Consider the following 21,176-nt stretch of genomic DNA (forward strand, 5'->3'; position numbering starts at 1 on the left):
TAAATAAATGTGCATCCAGTGAACAATCCAGTCTAAAACCATGAGCATCTGGAGCTGCTCCTGGGGTCTTCATAGTCATAGTCACTGCTATAGTAAGGTGCTGACTCTGTAAATGACGATGATGTTACACTGGTAGAACATAGTGTAGAAGTGCAGCAGATGGCAGAAGGCTGGGTAGCAAGCCAACCTGTCACTGAAATTGTCCCCTGTGTTCTGCTTTAAATACTTCCAGAGATCGCACGAGTCACAGTGGAATTAACATGAAACTCTGACGGAAATCCTGGTGTTTAGTCCTACTTGTTAGGATTCCAATTTTAAAGAGCCGTTTCGTTTAAAATTGGGCAACACAACAGTTTGTAAAGGTCATGTATTAATAGATAAGTCAAGTAATGTATAAATATCTGTATTGTTGTATACATACATGTGTATATTCTTTGATTATTGTAAATGTACAGGTAGTTTATTTAGTATTTGATTCCAAGAAACAGATTTTAGGTTTATGAACAGATTTTGTTTTTACTTTTAACTGTCAGTTAATACATGTATTAACAATTGGACAATACCATGAACAGATACATACTGCTAACTCACTTTTTTAATGTTTGTATTAATATATTTAGAGCCTGCTTGTGAGAAAGATAATTGACTTTTGTAATAAAGCGTGACCAAAATTCTGTATGTTTAATAAACAAATCAATAAAGAACTGAAGATGGATTGTAATTTGCTTCTTGACCCTCCATCTGTGTTAACTCAAAAGAACCCCAAACTGATGGCTTGTCCCCTTGTTCCAATATTGTCCCCCCAGCACGCTCTGGACCTCCAGCTGGCTGTGGCGAACATCTTGCAGCTGCTGGTCCACACGGAGAGGAACCAGCAGATCATGTGTGAGGCAGGCCTCCACTCGCGGCTCCTTCAGCGCTGCAGCTGTGCCCTGGCAGACGAAGACCACCCCCTCCACCCCCCTCTGCAGAGGATGTTTGAGAGGCTGGCATCGCAGGCCCTGCAGCCCATGGTCCTGAGGTAGGCCTTCAGTTGGGACACTTTTCTGTCACCTCTTTAACCTTTTAATTAAGACCTGAAATAAACCTGACAACTGCACATTTCCAAATGCTCTTATGTGACTTCCTTTGGGTAGAAAGCCAATGCAAACCTGACATCAAGTACTGTGTTTTGGATTTGGGATTAATGTTCAGTATTCACTTTCATTTGGGCTTTAATTTATACATCTTCTACCCAAATGTTGAGTGACTCATGCACTATGAACTATGAATCTTTACATTCAGAAAACCATAGATGGACGGTAATTAGCTGATATAATCAATAAAGTGGCTAGTTTTCCAGTTATTCCCACAGATGGTTTTCTGAATAATACGAGAAATCCAAATAGTCTTTTCTTTGTCTTGTCATTATCTAGGGAGTTTCTCCGCTTGGGAAATCCATTGAATTGTGGGGCATGGGACAAGAAGCTTTTGAAACAGTACCGGGTTCACAAACCAAGCTCTCTGAGTTACGAGGCTGAAATGAGAAGTAAGTGAAAGATTGCTTTTGTGTTGTTTATTTCATTGACAAATAAAGATCGACTGCACTTGCTCAGTTACTGTAACTGGTGTTTTATTTGTATTTTATTTGTATTTCTTCTCTCCCCAGAGTCCATGTTTTAGGTTTTCACCCAACAGTTCTGTGCTGCACGGTTTATTTATTTAATTAAATGCAAGTTCATTATTTCTTCCATTAGAAGGGAAAAGTTAATAAATGGAAAAATATATTACTGATAACTATCATTGATAACTATTTTAAACCTATAGCTATCAACAATAACCATGGCAAATAACACCTATAATGGAAAGGAGTCTCGGCACCAACTCTGGGTTTCAATTTGCTTTTCGTGTCAAACTACAAATTTGGAAACTGAAAGTATTTAAGTGAAGTGGGAGAGCTGAGTTAATTATATCTTCACTCCAAGGGATCAGACGTGCTTGAAGGCATTTTTCTCAAAAGAGATCCAAGAATAGGTGGCTGTGTGTTGCTGGAAGTCATTGCCTGATTTTTGCATTTTGTTGGCTTACAATAACAATAACGTACTACCATGTGACAAGATTTGTGGCAGTTAGGATATGACTATGCACATGTCAGATAGGCGGGAGGCGCAGTTGATTTAGTTCTCCCATGACTGGGAATTTTTAAAACAGAGCAGATCAAAGAAAAATACACACAAACACACACACACACCATGTTGTTAGAATATGAATATGAATGTATTATGCATAAAAACACACGCTTCTGCCTTTGTTTCATGCACTGAATTATTTATTTTTCACCCATGAACCTCACAGCAGGCTTTTTCCAGCATCTTAAGCTCTGTAATTTTCTCACTTCCACAAACCCTTCGACATGTGCCTGCAGCACAGATAGGCTGAATAACACCCAATTCCCCTGTCCGTATGCAGCCTTTGGGTTTAATATAGTTACAGTAGGTTTAATATATGTGCACTGGGGAGCAACATCCCCTAAGAATCATGGTGCTGTTTAAATGTATTTATAATCGCCATTGAATTCACTTCCTCAATAACTGTTACATTTTTCAGTATGTCTGTACCAGTTGCTGCGGGGGGTGCAGATGGATAACAGCAGATTCCATAATGATAATGTGAAGGCGTGCTGAAGTGTACAAAAATATAAATTGTTAAAAAAGTTAAAAATATGGAGATTGAAATATGAGGTTAGTTTCAATGTGTTATTCAAGAATTACTTTTTCAAATTAAAAAGTATCTGACATATAAAGACCTAAGGTACAGTAAGGGACATATTGATTCCTCATAACTGTTTGAATCACACGTACACACATTCAGCTGTCACTATTTGGAATTTATTACTTCTTAAAGGGGAACCACATAAAAGTAGGGTAAACCACAGAATCGCTCCCAAATTTAGTAGGAACTGCCTGTGTTCCCCCACTGCATGAACACTGCGTACTTTTGAAGGTTTTGCTTGGCATATCATGTATTTTCTCTGTCTTCCAGGCAGCATGACGATGTCAATGGAGGGATTTGGCCCCGACAGTGTGTTCACTGTGAACGAAGATAACAGTCAGTACAGGATAAGCCGGAGTCTGGTTAGATCGGCAGAAGGAAGCACAGTGCCTTTGACCAGAGTGAAGTGCCTGGTCTCCATGACAACCCCCCACGATATCAGACTCCACGGCTCGTCAGTCACCCCGGCCTTTGTCGAGTTTGACACGTCTCTTGAAGGGTTTGGGTGAGCGGGCCTTTCTTACCAAAACCAAATAAAGCTCAAGTGCAAGGAAAAGAGAAGTTAAACACCCATTGCATAAGAAATTTTTTTTTTTTTTTTTTTTTTTTTTGAACACTATTTTTATGTGATTTTATATTTTTGGTGGCGGTTTAGATAGGGGTGTCACTGTTGTTGACAAAAACAGTACAATTTCCGGAGTGGGTGGATAAGAGCTTAGAGTGAAAACCACTCCAGCAAAAACTTTATTGGTTTCCATTTTATTTTAAGATATACTTTTAACCTTCTTTGATGTGATTTCACAGCTGTGCTCCTGTGGGTAAGGTGAGAAATTGAAACCACACTGAACCTCGGTTGGGATTTTTGTGGTGAATTTCTCTGTAGTGCAACATGTATTGCATTGATACAGGGCACACAGCTCTAGGGGGAGTCAACATAAAAGGAGGCAATCTGCCTGCCCCTCGTAAAGGGTTTTATAGCATGCTGACATAAAACATCAGGGAGACTACAGGACTGGGAAATGGGAAACCTGTGATATAAAAATTGAGATTTTAATCTGCTTGCTAGTGCATTGTCATAAATAATCATTCATAGCACATTGACCAACAATAGTTTCAGCTCAGTGTTCTTTCATACTATATATGGTTTTCACACTGTTTGTATGGATCCTATATTATGATGAATGTGATTAGTGCACGGTTGTAAGGGAAGCCTTTATTACCCGTGTGAAGACTGGCCACGCTTCAGCTCAGTCCAATGAATACAGGTCAGAAACAGAGTTTGCAAATCTACTGTTTTTATATATACAAGAGATTGATGGCCTTGTTTTCAGTACATTGGGAACAGTGGCCGGCACACTGAGAGTTAATGGTTCCTTTGTATTCAGAGCCTTGCCTGCCATCTTATCATTTCAATTTGGTTACAAATATAATAGATTTATACAGGGCTTTCCATCTGCACACATCAAATATTAATTTGAATTTCATTTTATGATACAGCCACAGTGAATTACCTAAGGGGAAAGGACCAAGGCAGTGGCTTTAGTAATAAACCAACATGCATGTTCTGCTCAATAGAAGTAGTCACATTAGGGACAACATGTTAATGACCTGGATGTTCCTCCCCTTTGGCTCTCAGAGGCTGCGTCTGTGTGAGAGAGATGTGTGTGAGATAGGAGAGGATACAGGACTGAAGCTGAGGGTGACATTGGGTGACCGGGGACCTTCATGCCTGTCTTACCTTAGAGCAGTGGTGGCAATCAAGGTCACAATTACTGTAAACGCCCTCCGCCAAGGCCCAGATGGGACTGACACCCGAAATGTTCAGCTTTAATAGTACCTTACTTCTTAATCTACACATCTGAGATACTCTAACCACGAATAATATGCAGGGCTACAGCTACACGTGTATTTACCTAGAAGAGTATGACATATCACACACACACACATGGCTACAGGGCCATTTGGAGTAGCCAATCAACCTAAACAGCCTGTCTTTGGGATGTGGGAGGATGCTGGAGTATCCTTGGGAAAACCCACACTGACACAGGAAGAACAGGCACACTCCACACAGGCTTACACCCAAACCAGGGTCCCTGGAGCTGTGAGGCCGCAGCACCAACCACTGTACCACTGTGCCGCCCCATTTTACAAATGGCTTAATAAAGTAGATTTTCCTTTACAGTATTCATTATTCAGTAAAAATAAATCTGAATAAGAATCTGAACACTGACTGAATCATTGTTGGAGTCACTGCAATATATATTTGTAATTGAATCGTCTGTTTTCTCTACAGGTGTCTTTTTCTGCCAAGTCTGGCTCCACACAATGCACCATCCAATAACGTCAATACGTCCGGGGTCAGCGATGGGGCGGTTGTCAGTGGAATGGGAAATGGTCAGTATATATCGTTAATTGTATTAATAAGGTTAATTAATAGGTTATATTTTCTATTTTTTTTATTTTCAAATTTACAAATATTAATGATTTCTATTATATTAAGTATTCCCGTGTTGTGAGTAATTATACCATGCCTCTTCATTTGTTTCAAAATGTTCTTGGTTGCAATAATAAAGATTATGGTTATAGAGGAAAATAACAAATTATGGACTAGCTGTGATATTCTATGTTGTGGTATGTTACCAATAAATTACCTCACGTGTATTTATTTTATTTAATATATTTGTGACTGTTTCATTCATAAACTTTTATTTGGTAATAATATTTTTCAGTAGTAATGCTAAAACCCAAACAAGAATAACAAAAACCACCTTGTCTCGGCTTTAACCATTAACATGGTTCAGGCCTCTGAAAATCAAAGCATCAAGTATTTATGAAGTGACGCAGTTCTGAAGACCTAGGAATGTGGCTTGAAAGAGGAAATTGAATGTTTCCTGCTGTTAAAATCATCCTGAAATGGCAGCAGATGGAGTTGTGTATATATAGATGTGTTCTCTGACCCATATTTTAAAATGACATCATTCCTGTTGGGAATTATTTTTTCTTCTTCAGTTTTAATACCAGTAATCTGCTTGGAAACCTGCAGCAGTTCTTTGTGTATCATTATTTTATATGGAAGCTCACAATTTTAATATTGTGTTCTTGACAAGAAAACAAAAGCAAACAAAGTTCCTGTTAGCAAAATCAGAACTTTTTTTCAAAATAGTATTTTATAATAGTCTGCGCACTTTCTGTTAAACCATCCTGCAGTTTGGCAAGAAAAAGAATTGTGTCCATGATTGTATGCAATAACACCGTCCTGCCCCAGCATGCATTGACATGTGGGAATGTCCTTAATTTCTCTGCAGTGTCTGGATACCCTGTCTGCTAACTGCTTCTTTACAGAAATATTCAAGCCATACACACTTAACAGTGAGGCGTCAACTAACCAATAATGGCAGTTACTGTGAAAGAACAGTGGTATAAAACCATACAATCAAAAGGTCTCTTTTCTTTGCTGTTGTTCTGCAGGATGACAGTCACATGCTTTTCTAACCAGTGGTCCGGTTTTGCTTTCGTTCGGCAGGTGAACGACTTTTCCCTCCTCCTTCGGGCTTGACCTGTTCCTTCTGGTTCTGCATCGAGCGCTTCAGCACGCCTCCCAACAACCACCCCGTCAGGCTGCTGACCGTGGTGCGCCGGGCCACCTCCTCCGAGCAGCACTATGTCTGCCTGGCGGTCGTGTTATCGGCCAAGGACCGCTCGCTCATCGTCTCCACCAAGGAGGAGCTGCTGCAGAGCTATGGCAAGTGCACCGCCCTTCCCGGCCAGCAGGGGCTGCTCCAGTCACTCAGGCCTTCTCACTGTGTTTGTGAAGATATCAACGCCATGTTTCTGTGAAATACAATGATGTACTTAAGAGCAGAGGTACAAAATAAGAGCCCAGAGTCCAGCCAGTTCCATAGGTCACCCTTCAGGCAAAGCACAAGAAACTCTTAACTAGGTGATTCAGCAGGTGTTTTGATTAAACTTGGTTATTCTGAGACTGATTTATGATTTAATTTTCCCTTTAATTAAAGTGAAGTTGGAGACGTCTGCTTTAAAGTATTCAATGTAATTTATTATTATTTACTCTTTTTTCCCTTGTGTTTTTACTCAAGGTGACACACAAGATTTATAAGAATACAGTGCAGTCAATAGGCAATTATTGTTCGTCATTACAGAAGTGCACAGCGTGACGGAGGATTACAAGAAATTAAAGAGCAAAGAAAAAAAGCAGAGTGACAGCGGTACTCAACCTAAAGCGATTGAGCAGTTTTGCAAGATAGCACAGCAGTTTGAGCCTCAGGAGATCGTGTGCAGGGTCTGTGAGTGCAGTCGGGACAGATGGGCTAAGCGGAGGGGTAGGAAAGTGTCAAGAGAGGCGGTGCAGGCCTAATGATCACCAACTGCTAGTATCAGCACTGGGGAGCCAAGGAGGAGAAGTATGGGCAGTAGGGGGAGTCTGACTAGTCGACCTGAACAGAAGGAACAGAAAGGGCAAGAAAGGATACAGGGAGAGACCGGAGACAGGTGAAGATAGGGTAATTGGCATCTTTTTTAATTTTGTTTTTACACACACCGAGCCTGGACAGGGCCTGAGCCAACAGTAAGCACAGCCTGATTGATGTTGAATGTCATTTCTCTGCAGTGGACGATTTCAGCGAAGAATCCTCCTTTTATGAGATCCTGCCCTGCTGCGCCCACTTCCGCTGCGGTGACCTCATCAGCGAGGGACAGTGGCATCACTTAGTACTGGTGATGAGTAAGGGCATGCTGAAGAACAGCACAGCCACACTGTACCTGGATGCACAGCTGGTGAACACAGTCAAGGTATGGACCAAACATCCCTGTTATTGCATTATTGTTACTATTAAAGTAATATAACTATTTCATGTATGTAACAGTGAATTACACCACAAATTACATTTGGTACTCAGGAGAGGAATTGATGAGGCAGACGTGATACTGAAACAAAGAAAAACACAGTTGCCAGGGAGCTTTACCTCTTGTTTTTGTGGGACTAGGGTATCATAGGGTTAAATGTGATCTTGTTCTCTGCAAATTCGCTGAAAATGAATTGGCATTAAGGCTCTCATTATATGCCGGATCATGAGTTGCTTGTGACAAGGGGGCACGTGAGGGCAGCTGAGACGGTGACAATTGCATCTGCCACGGCCGAGTGCCGGCTCCAGCACGCCATGTGGTTTGGCACCTGTGTGGTTCCGCTGAGGAGGGATGAAGTGACAGAACGTGACTGTTGGGAATGGTAGGGTACGTCCACTGGAGACGAGTCACGTTCTGTCCCTTGTCTTGTGGGAGCTTTGTGGGAAGTGTAGTAGAAGGAAAAATACAAAACACAACAAGACCTGTCAGGGGGTTAATTATTTTTTTAACTTGATGAGACAATCCTGTTAATCTCTGCAGCTCCACTATGTGCATAGCACACCGGGGGGCTCCGGCTCGGTCAACCCCCCTGTGGTCAGCACGGTGTACAGCTACATTGGCACCCCCCCTGCCCAGCGCCAACTCTCCACGCTGGTATGGCGCCTCGGGCCCACACACTTCCTGGAAGAGGTCCTGCCAGCTGCCAGTGTCTCCACTATTTTTGAACTGGGACCTGACTACGTGGGCAGCTTTGAGGCTGTTTACCTTCCCTGTAAGTAGAGTTTTTTTTTTTTTTTTTTTTTTAATGTCGTATGAACTTGGCATTCATATATTCCTGCTAATGCATTTGCAATAATAAATTCTTGTCCTGCAGGCAAAGACTCGAAGGCTGAGGCCGCCTCCCTGTCTCCGGTAGCTCTGGTGCCTGAAGAGAAGGTCTCCTTTGGCCTTTATGCCCTGTCTGTGTCCTCTCTCACTGTGGCCAAGATCCGGAAGGTCTACAACAAACTGGACAGCAAAGCCATTGCGAAACAGGTTGGCATTCACACTCCTAAGAAAATAAAATTAATAACCCTCTTGAAAATTGCCTGTGAAACTAATTAATTTGCATGCCTCCCAAATCATTAGGAGGAAATCGTCTTGAACAGGTTGTTTACTGTGCATCTTTAAACCCCCTGTCATTTCCTATTCAAATAGCTTTCTCCTAAGCTTGTGTATCTGTAGAGTACTTTAGATCATTGTGAAGTGCACAGCCAGCACTTCTGCAAAGGCAGACATTGGTGTTTGCTCAGCAATATCACTCAGAGGTCCACAGCTCAGGATTCTGTGCCCATCTCATTTGTTTTGATGTTCGCCAGTTATTTTTAATTGAACTTAGTCGAACCGTATTCCCAGAAGCAGCATTTTTTTTTAGTCTTATCAAATAAACACCCGCTTCACTTCAAGGTTTAAAGTCTTTATTAACTTACTTGCTCATGTATTTGACCGGGAGAAGTCCTAGATCAAGGGCATTGTAGACAAGGGGACCACAATATTGAAAGAGAGGCTAATCCAGATTTAGGGTTAGTTATTTAAAGAATGGGTTCATTCAGGCAACCCATCTCCCACTCCAATTATTATTATTTATTTTGTTCACCAGTTGGCAGTGTCCTCTCATGAGAACGCGACTCCAGTGAAACTACTCCACAACTCTGCAGGACATCTCAACGGGTCCGCACGCACCATTGGGGCTGCTGTTATCGGGTACCTTGGTAAGTTTTGAGCTGCTAATAATGTAATCTGCTTTTCTGACTTCTCAACCGAATAGTACGAGAAATTGTTTTCGATCCTAATGCAGCACAGCCAGATTTATACATACTGAGCTACTGGAGATGAGATAAATTATTCTGATCACAGAGGTTTCTCTCTTACACCGAAGAACAGCGGCTTCAGTTGCTGCTGGTTGTCTCTTTTTGGAAATTAAAATATCCAAGCTCAGAGCTGCTATAGAAGAAAAAAATGTGCATGTCTCCTCTTGAGCTTCTCTTTAGGCGAATCCAGGCATCTCGGCGAAGGTATAACTGAATAGCACGATTTCTCCATTTGTTTCTTGTTCACCGCTGTAGAAATAGAAGCAAATCAACAGTAGGTTCCATTGGGGTTGTTGGTGGTCTGATGGTTTTATGTGCATTTTTTAATTGTGAAATGTGCTTAGTACGTAAAAGTAAAAAACAGGAGTCATCGCCTAGACTGCTTAGAAAATCTAAAATGTATGACAAACTGTATTTTAACCTCAACCAAATGTTTACAATAAATGAAAAATCAAGGGACTGTTGATTATAATTGATGCAGATAAAATCTAAGTTACTTGACACCATGCTGTTTTGTGGAAAGGAACGAAACCCCCCACTCCAATTTGCAGCCAGCATGTAGAGAGAATAGCCTGTTTGTGCCCTAAGCAGGCTTTGAGTTATATCTGCTCTGTTATAACGCAAGTCTCTAATTGTGGAATATTGCGAGACGTGATTATTGTTTTTCCACTTGTTTCTCGATCATCTCTCAGGTGTCAGGGCCTTTGTTCCCAAGCCTGTTGCCACAAACTTGCAGTATATTGGGGGAGCGGCTGCCATCCTGGGTTTAGTTGCCATGGCATCAGATGTGGAAGGACTGTATGCTGCAGTCAAAGCTCTGGTGTGTGTTGTCAAGAGCAACCCTCTGGCCAGCAAGGAGATGGAAAGAATCAAAGGCTACCAGGTGGGTACAGTGTGATCCACGCTCAGTTCAACTGAACAATGCAAGGCCTGCATGTGTTTCAAACTGCAGATGGTAGATGTTGAGGCTCCACATTGTTTTATTGTCACTGTGAGAGACTGTGGAGATTTATGTCTTTGTGTGTTTTTTTTATTTTTTTTTATGATTAAAACTCAGTCATTTTCGTAGAACACACTGGGGTTTTAATGACCTCTCTAAATGTATTTATTAAATATCTGTAGCAGTGGTAAGATAAATGGAAGGGTCCTTTCGAAGTAATTGTGCTTGCCTGGCATATGCAGTTATTGCAGGATATTTTATACTTCTAGTTATTGATTCATTGCCTACTTTGTCACAGTGCATCTACTCCTAATTGCCATTTATGTGACAAGGTACTAAAAACACTTATTCTGAGACAGAGACTGAAAAGGTCTTTGTTTTGCTATTTCTTGTTTATATTTCTGGTGTCCATTTTCATAACCTCTTTGAGAAACCGACCGTGAACAGTCATTTATTTAGATTTTTGTGCTTCTGTAAAATTTTCGAGGATTCGTTTAGCTGCAAGGCCTTATTAGATTATGTTCGGCTCTGGAGCTGATAGTCAGACATTTCAAACTTTGAGGCCTTGCACCTATTAAATAATACCCCAGCATAAATTATCCGGATTTATTTGTTCCTTGTTTTTAATGCTGTGCTAATACCAAGTTTAGCTTTGAGAGAAGGATTTGTGCTCTCAGGTTTTTTTAGCCTTGCTTGACTGATCTTCTACAGATTATTCGAAGGTGACAAAGTGCTTTGTGGGAGGCCTCAGCCATGCAGAAAATGGGAGAGATTAGTTCTGTGTTTCATCTTGTTTGTCCTAGTCTGTCCCATTCCAGGAAGCAGTGTTCCTATGAAAGGATTAATACGGTTTTCTTGCCTTTCCGTATGTGCTCTCCCTTTAGACTTGCTGCTGTGGCTCTATAGTGATTCCCATATTACAAAATTCCTCTTTCTCAAACAGTGAGATTCAGCTTCAGCTGCAAACCAAGGCTGTCAAGGTCATTCTGTTGCTCTGCAACTCCTACACTCAAACTGGCAGGGGCATTATATTAATTTGAATATTTTCAGAAGACACCATGCCACACCTTTGCTAAAAGATAGTCTCTCTTCCTCCGTTGTGATGCATCAACCGTGTGGGCGAATAAAGGAACCAAATATCGTGAATATGTTTAATGGTGGATGAATTTGTCTGGAGTTGGCTCCTATCAGTATTAAGTCACCAATGTAAAACTATACTCGCCTTCATCTGCCGATTTGGTGGGACTTTCACCAATATGCATCTCCTGACCCCAGAAGCCACCAACAGGCTAAAACAACTAGATCTAAATATTTCTTGTTGAACACACTTCATACGAGAGGAAACATCACGCCTCCTCTCTCTCATGTCTGTGGAGCTTCAGGTTCTGTTGACCGAGCCAAACCCTGATTGTGTCCGTTTAAAAATTAACCACAATCCAACGAGAGAAGCCCTTTTCACAAAACGGTAACCCGAGGCCTTGGCGCTCTCAGGCTTACAACTGGGGGAAAAAAAAAAAATGAGGCCTGAGGATTTACAGAATCATGGTTTCCGATTGACTAAAACAATAAACATTTAAACATCCTGTCTATTTCTGAGAGGAGCTGATTCAGGACAAGATTGTTTTTGTCATCAGCATTCAGTTAATATTAGTATGTTTTAAACAGGGCCCTCTGGTGGTTAAAGACGGTAAACATTGAGAACATCTTGTACACGGGGTGCCATTTATGAAATACGAGTTTTCATAAGCTTTCTGTTGGCTTCTAGTTGGACACAACATACTTCTCAATCATTTTCAATTAATCTTTAATATTACACTGTGCTGGTTTGTAAAGTGACCCATTTAAGCCATTGATATTGAATCCCTGTGCTTTTTGTTGGACGTGCTTCGTTAAATCTCTGGTTATAAGAAGAGGAAATGAAGCTGAGTAATTGATTGCGTAATTTCCTTAAAATTTCCAGAAATCAGCTGTACTGTGAATCACGGTTTGGTCTGATTTGAAAGTTATTTCATATTCTGGATTTTGCCTATATTGTAATTGGTTTTTGCTTAGATTTCATGTGGACTGTAAGGGCAATGGACATCTCATAGGAGCACAAATGTGCCAGATTAGCAAAGTGCCAGTATAGTGCTGTGCAGCACCAGTTCTCTCCTGGGCATATTTTTAATGGGCAGGGCTGTTGATTCTGTAGATCCCAAGGTCCTCAGTTCAACACTAGCCTCCAACTACAGACGTATCTAAAGAGCCTGTAGTGTTGAATGTCATAATGCAGCATTTATGGCCTGAATGTATTAAGCTCAGTGAGAGATGAAGCGGTGAGACTCACTTCTGTGTCGACTCTAGACTCCTAGACTGAAGGGTTTATTATTTTGTTTCCCACTTTCTCAGTTACTGGCAATGCTGCTGAAGAAGAAGCGCTCCCTTCTGAATAGCCACATCCTGCACCTCACTTTCTCCCTGGTGGGCACAGTGGACAGTGGCCACGAGACGTCCATCATCCCCAATTCCACAGCCTTCCAGGACCTGCTGTGTGACTTTGAGGTGAGCCCCTCTGTGCCGTTCAGATGTCTGAAATCGATCGACTTGCAAGTTGACCGATACAGGTGTTCTGTCATATACAAGATAGCATTAGAAAATATTAAATTAGTGACGAATCATATTTTAGCCTCAACCAAATGTTCACACTTAATGGAAAATCAAGGATCGGCATGCGTTGTATCTTTTGACCTTGCCATAAACAAACAGAGACAGCACTGATGTTCAGTACACTGGATTAGTACAGGGCCTCAACTCCTTGCATTAGTCAGCAGGGTTGGCTTGGCTTGATTATGTGAGACAGGGTTAGGTACTGTGTATGTGAGTGAATATATCCGTAATATAATAGTCCTAATTACAGTGAAGATAGAAGTAAGGCATCTAGCAGTTGTTAAAAGGAAATCTGCCTTTAATGTTCTTCTGGTATGTGTTCCTACTAACCGGATTCCCACAGATGCAATGTCTGAGCAGTGCCAGGGACAATAAGGCAGTTTTCTCTTATTAAATGCAGTGTCTGTTCTTCTCACAGGTCTGGCTTCATGCACCCTATGAACTGCACCTGTCCTTGTTTGAGCATTTCATTGAACTCCTGACTGAATCAAGGTTAGTGTCTAACTACCAAAGTGACAAAATGCTAGAGTAAGCACAAATCAAAGAAAATATTTTTTTATCCGTTTCTCCCCATTCGTGTTCTGTTTATTTTTTATGTTTGTTTTTTAACCAATTTGATACTATTCATTTTGTCGTAACAAACGATATTAATTGTTGTAATTACAGCAAAAATAATTACCCTGGTTCAGTAATGATATTCTTTTTCTGCAGACAGACTATTTAGTGGTTCTTTATTAAATGTACAATTAAGTTGGGATGAAATGTTCTGATGACAGAGAATTGAGGTGATGGCATGCACAATGCGACTCCTTCTACCTTGGCATTAAATTGTACAATTTAATCAGGAAACCAAGCAGAAATGGAGTTGGAAAAATGTACCTTCATTCATTTGTTTTTCCCCATAAGTCAGATTTGAATATTTTTTCTCTTAGCTACGTGACTGCTAAGTTTCAGTTGTATGTTATGTTGTGTATGGATGTATGGAAGTCAGTTTAATTTAGGGCTTTGGAATGCATTAGAAATGGTCAGCATGTTCTTTTCTCTTCCCCAGCGAGGCGGCCAAAAACGGCAAGTTACTGAGGGAGTTCCAGCTCATCCCCAAGCTACTGCTGACCCTCCGAGACACCTCCCTGTCCCAGCCCACCATCGCTGCCATCAGCAATGTCCTTAGCCTTCTGCTCCAGGGGTTCCCCAACAGCTGTGATCTCCTCAGGTATCACGTAGCCTTACATCACATACCAATGTACCTATAACACTAAAGACCAGACAACCTATTTAGAGTACATGGTAGTTAATGCTCTCTGTTGAAACAGGATCCAAAGAACTTGATGTTTGGGAGAGCTCTTCAGAGATGTCTGCCCAGCGCGAGGGCAGGTTCGATCTTCCTCCTCAGTAGAAGTGTTGATGTATATATCTGTGTCTGTACAGGTTCGGCCAATTCATCTCCTCTACTTTGCCCACATTTGCGGTCTGTGAGAAATTTGTCATTATGGAGGTCAACAATGAGGAGAAGATAGATGGAGGTAAGCCTTCTGCAGTTTTGAGATGTATACGAGCTTAAAATGGCCATCAGATTAAGTCCAGGTTTTCAAATCTTTAAAATTGTTATGTGACGTTAAAATTCTGCAAGCGATTTTACAGCTCGTTTTCATAAACATGTGTACTGTAAGGACTCCACCCACAGCCATCTGCAAAGTGACATTTTAGATTAATTAAATGCTGTCTTATTAAGTGGCATTTACCATATGGTTTACAGAAACTAATTTCACAATGGGATCTCCTTGGCAATGATGAGTATATAATATTAAAAATACATGTCCTAAATGAAATGTGTTTTAAAGATATTCTCTTTTATGCATGCCCTTTTCCTGTGTGTTTGTTTTTTCAAGTAGGAAATGAAGACGATTTTGGGGGTCTACTTTCTGCCAACCTGATCTTGTTGAGAAACCGGCTTCTTGACATCTTACTTAAACTGCTCTTCACTTCCAAAGAGAAGGCAACTGTTAATATACAGTAAGTCATATCACAAAACTTCAGCTCTACAGAGCTATATGGCAAAACAATACAAAATAAATATGGTGTAAAAACAAGCTCTTTACTTATTTCAAGATGCCTTTTCTTAATCACTGATGTAGCTGCCCTTTCCTTGCTCTGGTCTTTTATCCTCTCCCTATATCCAGTGTCTTAAGGTCTAACGGGGCCACCTGTTTAAACTGTAGACCATGCTGATCTACTCTCTTCCCTTAAGCACGTTTGCTGTAAGGTGCGGTGGATCTTGCAGACACGGTAACTCGGGGTGGTGCGTCTCTCTGTCCCTTGCAGAGCGTGTGAGGAGCTGGTGAAGACGCTGGGCTTCGACTGGCTGTTGATGTTCATGGAGGAGCACCTCCACTCCACCTCCGTCACCGCTGCCATGAGAGTGCTGGTGGTGCTGCTGAGCAACCAGGCCATCCTCTCCCGCTTCAAAGAGGGCCTGTCTGGGGGCGGCTGGCTGGACCAGACCGACTCTGTGCTCACCAACAAGATCGGCACAGTCCTAGGTGAGGCTACGCTGAGGGGTGGGGGGACAGTCCAATATTTGTTAAGAGAGGAGAAAGTCCTTACCACAGTCCCAGCAGCTTCCCCAGGTCTAAGTAGGCCTCCTGGAAACCCACTAGGAAGTGATTCAGATACGTCTTCACAAGATCACAGGGTAACACCTATCCAAACGCCTCCTCCACATCCTCTCAGCAATGTGTTTCTCACAACTGCCAACTATTTTGTGGCTCTCACATTAAAAGAACGCAGTTCAAAGTGGATGCCTAATTATGAGCTTGGGTGTAAAAAACCAGACATGCTCCTCGATGTCACAGTGTTATTACGATTTGAGCCTTATCCGACACCTTTATAGAGGGTGGCTTTTACCAGGCTTCCAAGAATTCAGCTCTTCTTTGTCTCTCCTTTACGCCGCCCACAAATACAACGGCAGAAATGCCTGTGTTGCAAACCTGTCGTTGTTTTTCCGTGTGTCAAGATTGACCGTGCGTGCTCTTGCTGCTGCGCAGGTTTCAATGTGGGCCGCAGCGCAGGAGGCAGGTCAACACTGAGGGAGATCAACCGGGACGCCTGTCATTTCCCTGGGTTCCCTGTGCTCCAGACCTTCCTGCCCAAGCACACCAACGTGCCCGAGCTCTACTTCCTACTGATGGCCCTGTTCTTGCAGCAGCCGGTCACTGAGATGCCTGAGAACCTCCAGGTAAATGTTAGTACAGCATCTTTCATTCTACTTTTACATACACTGTCTGTTATTTAATTGGGCAAATTGGGCATCAGACTGGGTTTTCATCTGTCAGATATAGTTTTATCAGCTTTACTATTACACAGGTTAGAAATGTTACAAAAGTACATTCAGAAAGTTGCATGCTGTGTGATTCAGGTGAAACCTAAACCGAAATAAACTGTGAATATATGTGTGTGTGAACAAAGTAATATTTATACTTGCATATCTGTCTGAAAAATAGATTTTAATTGAACATGTCTGGAATGAGAACATTTATATCAAACAGTCCAGATTCCAGAAGTTTATTTAATGCCTCATATAGAAATACTACTTGCATCATAATGTATAGATTGGTCATATTAAATTGTATGTTATATGTTAAATATTGCATTATTTTTACCCACTCATATATATAGAAACAATATAATATGTATTTTTTTAAGTGTGGCATTGATTGTGCAGATCACTCACTGTGTGTGACTTTGGTTCCTGTGTTTTCTTTTGTCGTCTTTACAGTTTGATCTGGACTCGATCTGGACGTTTATTTTTGGTGTGCCTGCCTCCAGCGGAGCAGTGGTGGGATCCATTCACAACGTCTGCACTGAGGCCTCCTTCCTCCTGCTCGCCATGCTGAGGAGCATGCTCAATTTGGTAAGTGTGGGCCTGCAGAAAACTTCGCTCAGCAAAACACCACCACAGTGCCGTGGTGAAACTCTAGAGAGCTCCTTGTCTTCACAGGATTCCTAACGGGAAACTGTTGGTCTTCCCTCTTGTCTGAACGCAATGCCTCTCTTGATTAATTGCTCTTTTTTCAGCACCTTTTTGGAAGATGCTGGCACACTCATCTTTTCTGATTAAACTGCAGTTTTCTCTATCAGCCAAGATCATCACTCTTGCTGCCACCCATTTGCAATAGAAGTGTCTCAGTTGTGGCGTCCTGTCCTAACAGGAGAAGAGAGAAGGTGGCTGTCAGCGATGTTCTGCAATAAACCTACTGGTTCTTTAGGGAAGGGCGTTGCTTAAACTAAAAGACCTTTTGAAGTCTCAACAGAATTAGGGGATATATGGATGCTTTGTGTGCAAAACAAAATAAATTAAACTGTGCATAGTTCAGAAAAAAAAAACAAAGAATCAATGGGATGAGCAGGGTGTAGTCTTTTCACATAAATTATTCACATTTAGGTGTGTTTAATCTTTAAACTAAGGAAAGACTCCAAAATATCCTCCTGCTATTTCTTATTTTTATTCCTGTTGACTGATAGCTGTCTCTTGGAGGTTGATTACTGCTAAAGCACATTGGGAGGGTTCAGAAAGAGAAACCACAACGTCACTGCTTGGCTGCGAAGCACCATTTGCCAGAAATGCCTCGGCAGTGCTTGGGAGGTCACCCATAACCAGATCCTTATGTTTTGGCTCCATCTCTGGCTGTTGTCTTCCTCATGCTGCTGCATCTGTTTTTATTGTGCTGCCCGAGCAATGCCCAAGCTGCCCTTTGCAGTCAAGTTAACATTGTTCTGTTTGTCTCCGCAGCCCTGGCAATCTGAAGAGGAGGGCTCGTGGCTGAGAGAGTATCCTGTGACTCTGATGCAGTTTTTCCGCTACCTCTACCACAACGTGCCAGACTTAGCGCCGCTGTGGATCAGCCCGGAGTTCCTGTGTGCCCTGGCAGCGACCGTCTTCCCTTTCAACATCAGGCCATACTCTGAGATGGTATGTTTGCACATTCAGAGGTGTTGTTTAGCTGAGTTGCCGTGTGTAGAGCACCTCCTCTAGATAAATACCAGATAAAAGGAACAGGTTCAGAATAGGTGGGACTCTTACTTTTGTCTGCCTGAAAAGCAGTTCTCTTCAGACTATTGTAGTTTTACTACCGCAGTGCCATCTAAAACTGGTCATTAAAAACTGATGGACCTGCCAGTGAATGTTTTTCCCTCAGGGTGTTCGCACTGCCTGTAATTTTCTGAATGCAGGAACTAAGTGTTCTGTAGGACTTCAACATAAAGCATTGAAGAGCTTTTAAAGATCCTTTTAAAGCTGCTGTCATTATGACCAGGAGACTAAACCAATAATGACTTCCTTCTATCAAAATCTGATTGATTTATTTGAATCCTTTGAAAACAGTGGTTGGTATAAAATAATGTACGGTTTAAATTGAGGACTACAGCACGAAAAATTGTTAGTTAGGCACATATCGTGGTGAAGGGGGCGAACGTTCAGGAGATATAGCTATACTTCTATAAACTAGAACCAGTCACACTAATTCTAAGCTATGTATTGCTCATGAGAAATTAGAGGGATAAACATAATTATAAACATAATGATTTTGCAAGTTACCTTATAGATGTATATGTATCTCTGCTGTCCATGTACTGAAGTCATACTTCATTTGGCGGCTCTGTACAGGTCTTGTGTCCTGTTTTTCCCAAGGTGAGTGACCTGGATGATGAAGTGGGATCCCCAGCTGAGGAGTTCAAGGCCTTTGGGGTGGACACAGGCATGAACAGGAGCCAGTCTGAGTACTGCAACGTGGGTGCCAAGACCTACCTGACCAACCACCCGGCCAAGAAATACGTCTTTGACTTCATGAGGGTGCTGATCATGGACAACCTGTGCATGACCCCGGCCAGCAAACAGACCCCCACCATCGATCTGCTGCTGGAGGTCAGCTTGCGTGTTTTGTAGTCCATTGGCTTATTTCCTCTTGAGGGGAGTTCTCCTGAGCTCTCAGCCGAGATTGAGGGCCGGATTAAATCAAAACTTCAACCTATTCGCTAATTGCAAACTACAAACTTGGCAGTTGTATTGATGAGTAGAAGAAAGTGCCATCTTACAAAAATTGAAGACATCACTGAGAACAGTTTTGTAGTTTTCTCCGAGCGTGTGGGTTGAAGTTTTGATTTCATCCCAGCCTGAGTCTCTGAGTGGCATTGAACTCATTTAAATAGATTTTGTGATTTATGGGTGTATCTTTTTCTTGCTGATCCGGGCCACTGTAGGAGTGTCTAGACTTCTCCTCTGATTGTAACAGCACTAATCTGAGAAAATGTCCTCGACTTGCTCACAACCTTTTTACGTTTAATTCTTAAATCTTGCCACTGGGGTTATTTGGGGAGTATTCTATACTGATATATTGTGAGTAAAGCTGAAAAACTACTTTTGTGTCTCGTTTTCAAGGCCTCACCAGAAAGATCAACACGAGCTCAGCAGAAGGAGTTTCAGTCTTACATCCTGGACAGCGTCATGGAGCACCTGCTGGCTGCTGACGTGCTGTTAGGTGAGAACTTGGAGAGGAGTCGCTCGGGGAGGAATATCCCCCTAGAGTCCGTGTTGACTATGGAAACCTCAGCAAACTGCAAGAATTTGTTACAAATTAAATGAATGTAAACGAATGTTAAATATAGTTTCCTATGCTGCTGTGAAGTACATTATATATATTTAGAGAGCCTTGCGTGCTGCAATAACATGCTTTGTCAGTCCTTAACATTCAATTCAATAGCCTGGAGGCGTGTGAAAGCTCTGACCTGCACCAGCCAGCTTTCCTTTTGTCCCCAGTGTTTGTATCATTGTCATTCTGCTGTGTTGTACCAGGCTTCTCATATTTTAATAATTTGAATAGGAGCATCTCTTGGATGTGCCCCGATTCAAAAAGGTAATCAACAGCGATATCATGAAATTGCAAACCATGGTCCTCACAAGTAACTGAATACATATACAGTGAGGGGAAAAAAGTATTTGATCCCCTGCTGATTTTGTACGTTTGCCCACTGACAAATAAATGATCAGTCTTTAATTTTAATGGTAGGTGTATTTTAACAGTGAGAGACAGAATAACAACAAAAAAATCCTGAAAAACGCATTTAAAAAAAGTTATGAAATGATTTGCATGTTAATGAGTGAAACAAGTATTTGATCCCCTATCAATCAGCAAGATTTCTGGCTCCCAGGTGTCTTTTATACAGGTAACGAGCTGAGATTAGGAGCACTCTCTTAAAGGGAGAGCTCCTAATCTCAGCTCGTTACCTGTATAAAAGACACCTGTCCACAGAAGCAATCAATCAATCAGATTCCAAACTCTCCACCATGGCCAAGACCAAAGAGCTGTCCAAGGATGTCAGGGACAAGATTGTAGACCTACACAAGGCTGGAATGGGCTACAAGACCATCGCCAAGCAGCTTGGTGAGAAGGTGCCAACAGTTGGTGCGATTATTCGCAAATGGAAGAAACACAAAATAACTGTCAGTCTCCCTCGGTCTGGGGCTCCATACAAGATCTCACCTCTTGGAGTTTCAATGATCATGAGAACGGTGAGGAATCAGCCCAGAACTACACGGGAGGATCTTGTTAATGATCTCAAGGCAGCTGGGACCATAGTCACCAAGAAGTCACCAGGCCCGTCTGAAGTTTGCCAATGAACATCTGAATGATTCAGAGGAGAACTGGGTGAAAGTGTTGTGGTCAGATGAGACCAAAATCGAGCTCTTTGGCATCAACTCAACTCGCCGTGTTTGGAGGAGGAGGAATGACCCCAAGAACACCATCCCCACCGTCAAACATGGAGGTGGAAACATTATGCTTTGGGGGTGTTTTTCTGTTAAGGGGACAGGACAACTGCACCGCATCAAAGGGGCGATGGAGGGGGCCATGTACCATCAAATCTTGGGTGAGAACCTCCTTCCCTCAGCCAGGGCATTGAAAATGGGTCGTGGATGGGTATTCCAGCATGACAATGACCCAAAACACACAGCCAAGGCAACAAAGGAGTGGCTCAAGAAGAAGCACATTAAGGTCCTGGAGTGGCCTAGCCAGTCTCCAGACCTTAATCCCATAGAAAATCTGCAAAGGATCTGCAAAGAGGAGTGGGACAAA

The 21,176-nt window shown here is 42.0% G+C and overlaps 1 protein-coding gene across 7 annotated transcripts in view; it reads left to right on the forward strand.

The window, feature by feature from the left end:
* Nucleotides 1–21,176, forward strand: part of wdfy3 (WD repeat and FYVE domain containing 3) — a 101,243-nt gene that overhangs the window by 49,985 nt on the left and 30,082 nt on the right. For 2 of the 7 annotated variants that reach the window (XM_066712076.1, XM_066712078.1), the window contains exons 14-34: nt 807–1,021; nt 1,416–1,528; nt 3,022–3,256; nt 5,045–5,145; nt 6,275–6,493; nt 7,379–7,560; nt 8,155–8,386; nt 8,489–8,649; nt 9,254–9,365; nt 10,157–10,347; nt 12,793–12,945; nt 13,469–13,542; nt 14,102–14,263; nt 14,479–14,573; nt 14,940–15,063; nt 15,373–15,590; nt 16,095–16,291; nt 16,826–16,960; nt 17,840–18,019; nt 18,713–18,970; nt 19,484–19,583. In XM_066712076.1, coding sequence (XP_066568173.1) covers nt 807–1,021; nt 1,416–1,528; nt 3,022–3,256; nt 5,045–5,145; nt 6,275–6,493; nt 7,379–7,560; nt 8,155–8,386; nt 8,489–8,649; nt 9,254–9,365; nt 10,157–10,347; nt 12,793–12,945; nt 13,469–13,542; nt 14,102–14,263; nt 14,479–14,573; nt 14,940–15,063; nt 15,373–15,590; nt 16,095–16,291; nt 16,826–16,960; nt 17,840–18,019; nt 18,713–18,970; nt 19,484–19,583 — 3,457 coding nt within the window. The remainder of the gene's footprint in view (nt 1–806; nt 1,022–1,415; nt 1,529–3,021; nt 3,257–5,044; nt 5,146–6,274; nt 6,494–7,378; nt 7,561–8,154; nt 8,387–8,488; nt 8,650–9,253; nt 9,366–10,156; nt 10,348–12,792; nt 12,946–13,468; nt 13,543–14,101; nt 14,264–14,478; nt 14,574–14,939; nt 15,064–15,372; nt 15,591–16,094; nt 16,292–16,825; nt 16,961–17,839; nt 18,020–18,712; nt 18,971–19,483; nt 19,584–21,176) is intronic. The other 5 variants (XM_066712080.1, XM_066712083.1, XM_066712079.1 and 2 more) reach the window with 4 other exon arrangements.

The sequence above is a fragment of the Amia ocellicauda genome, chromosome 8 (genome assembly GCF_036373705.1).
Source record: "Amia ocellicauda isolate fAmiCal2 chromosome 8, fAmiCal2.hap1, whole genome shotgun sequence".
In the NCBI taxonomy this organism is placed as follows: Eukaryota; Metazoa; Chordata; class Actinopteri; order Amiiformes; family Amiidae; genus Amia; species Amia ocellicauda.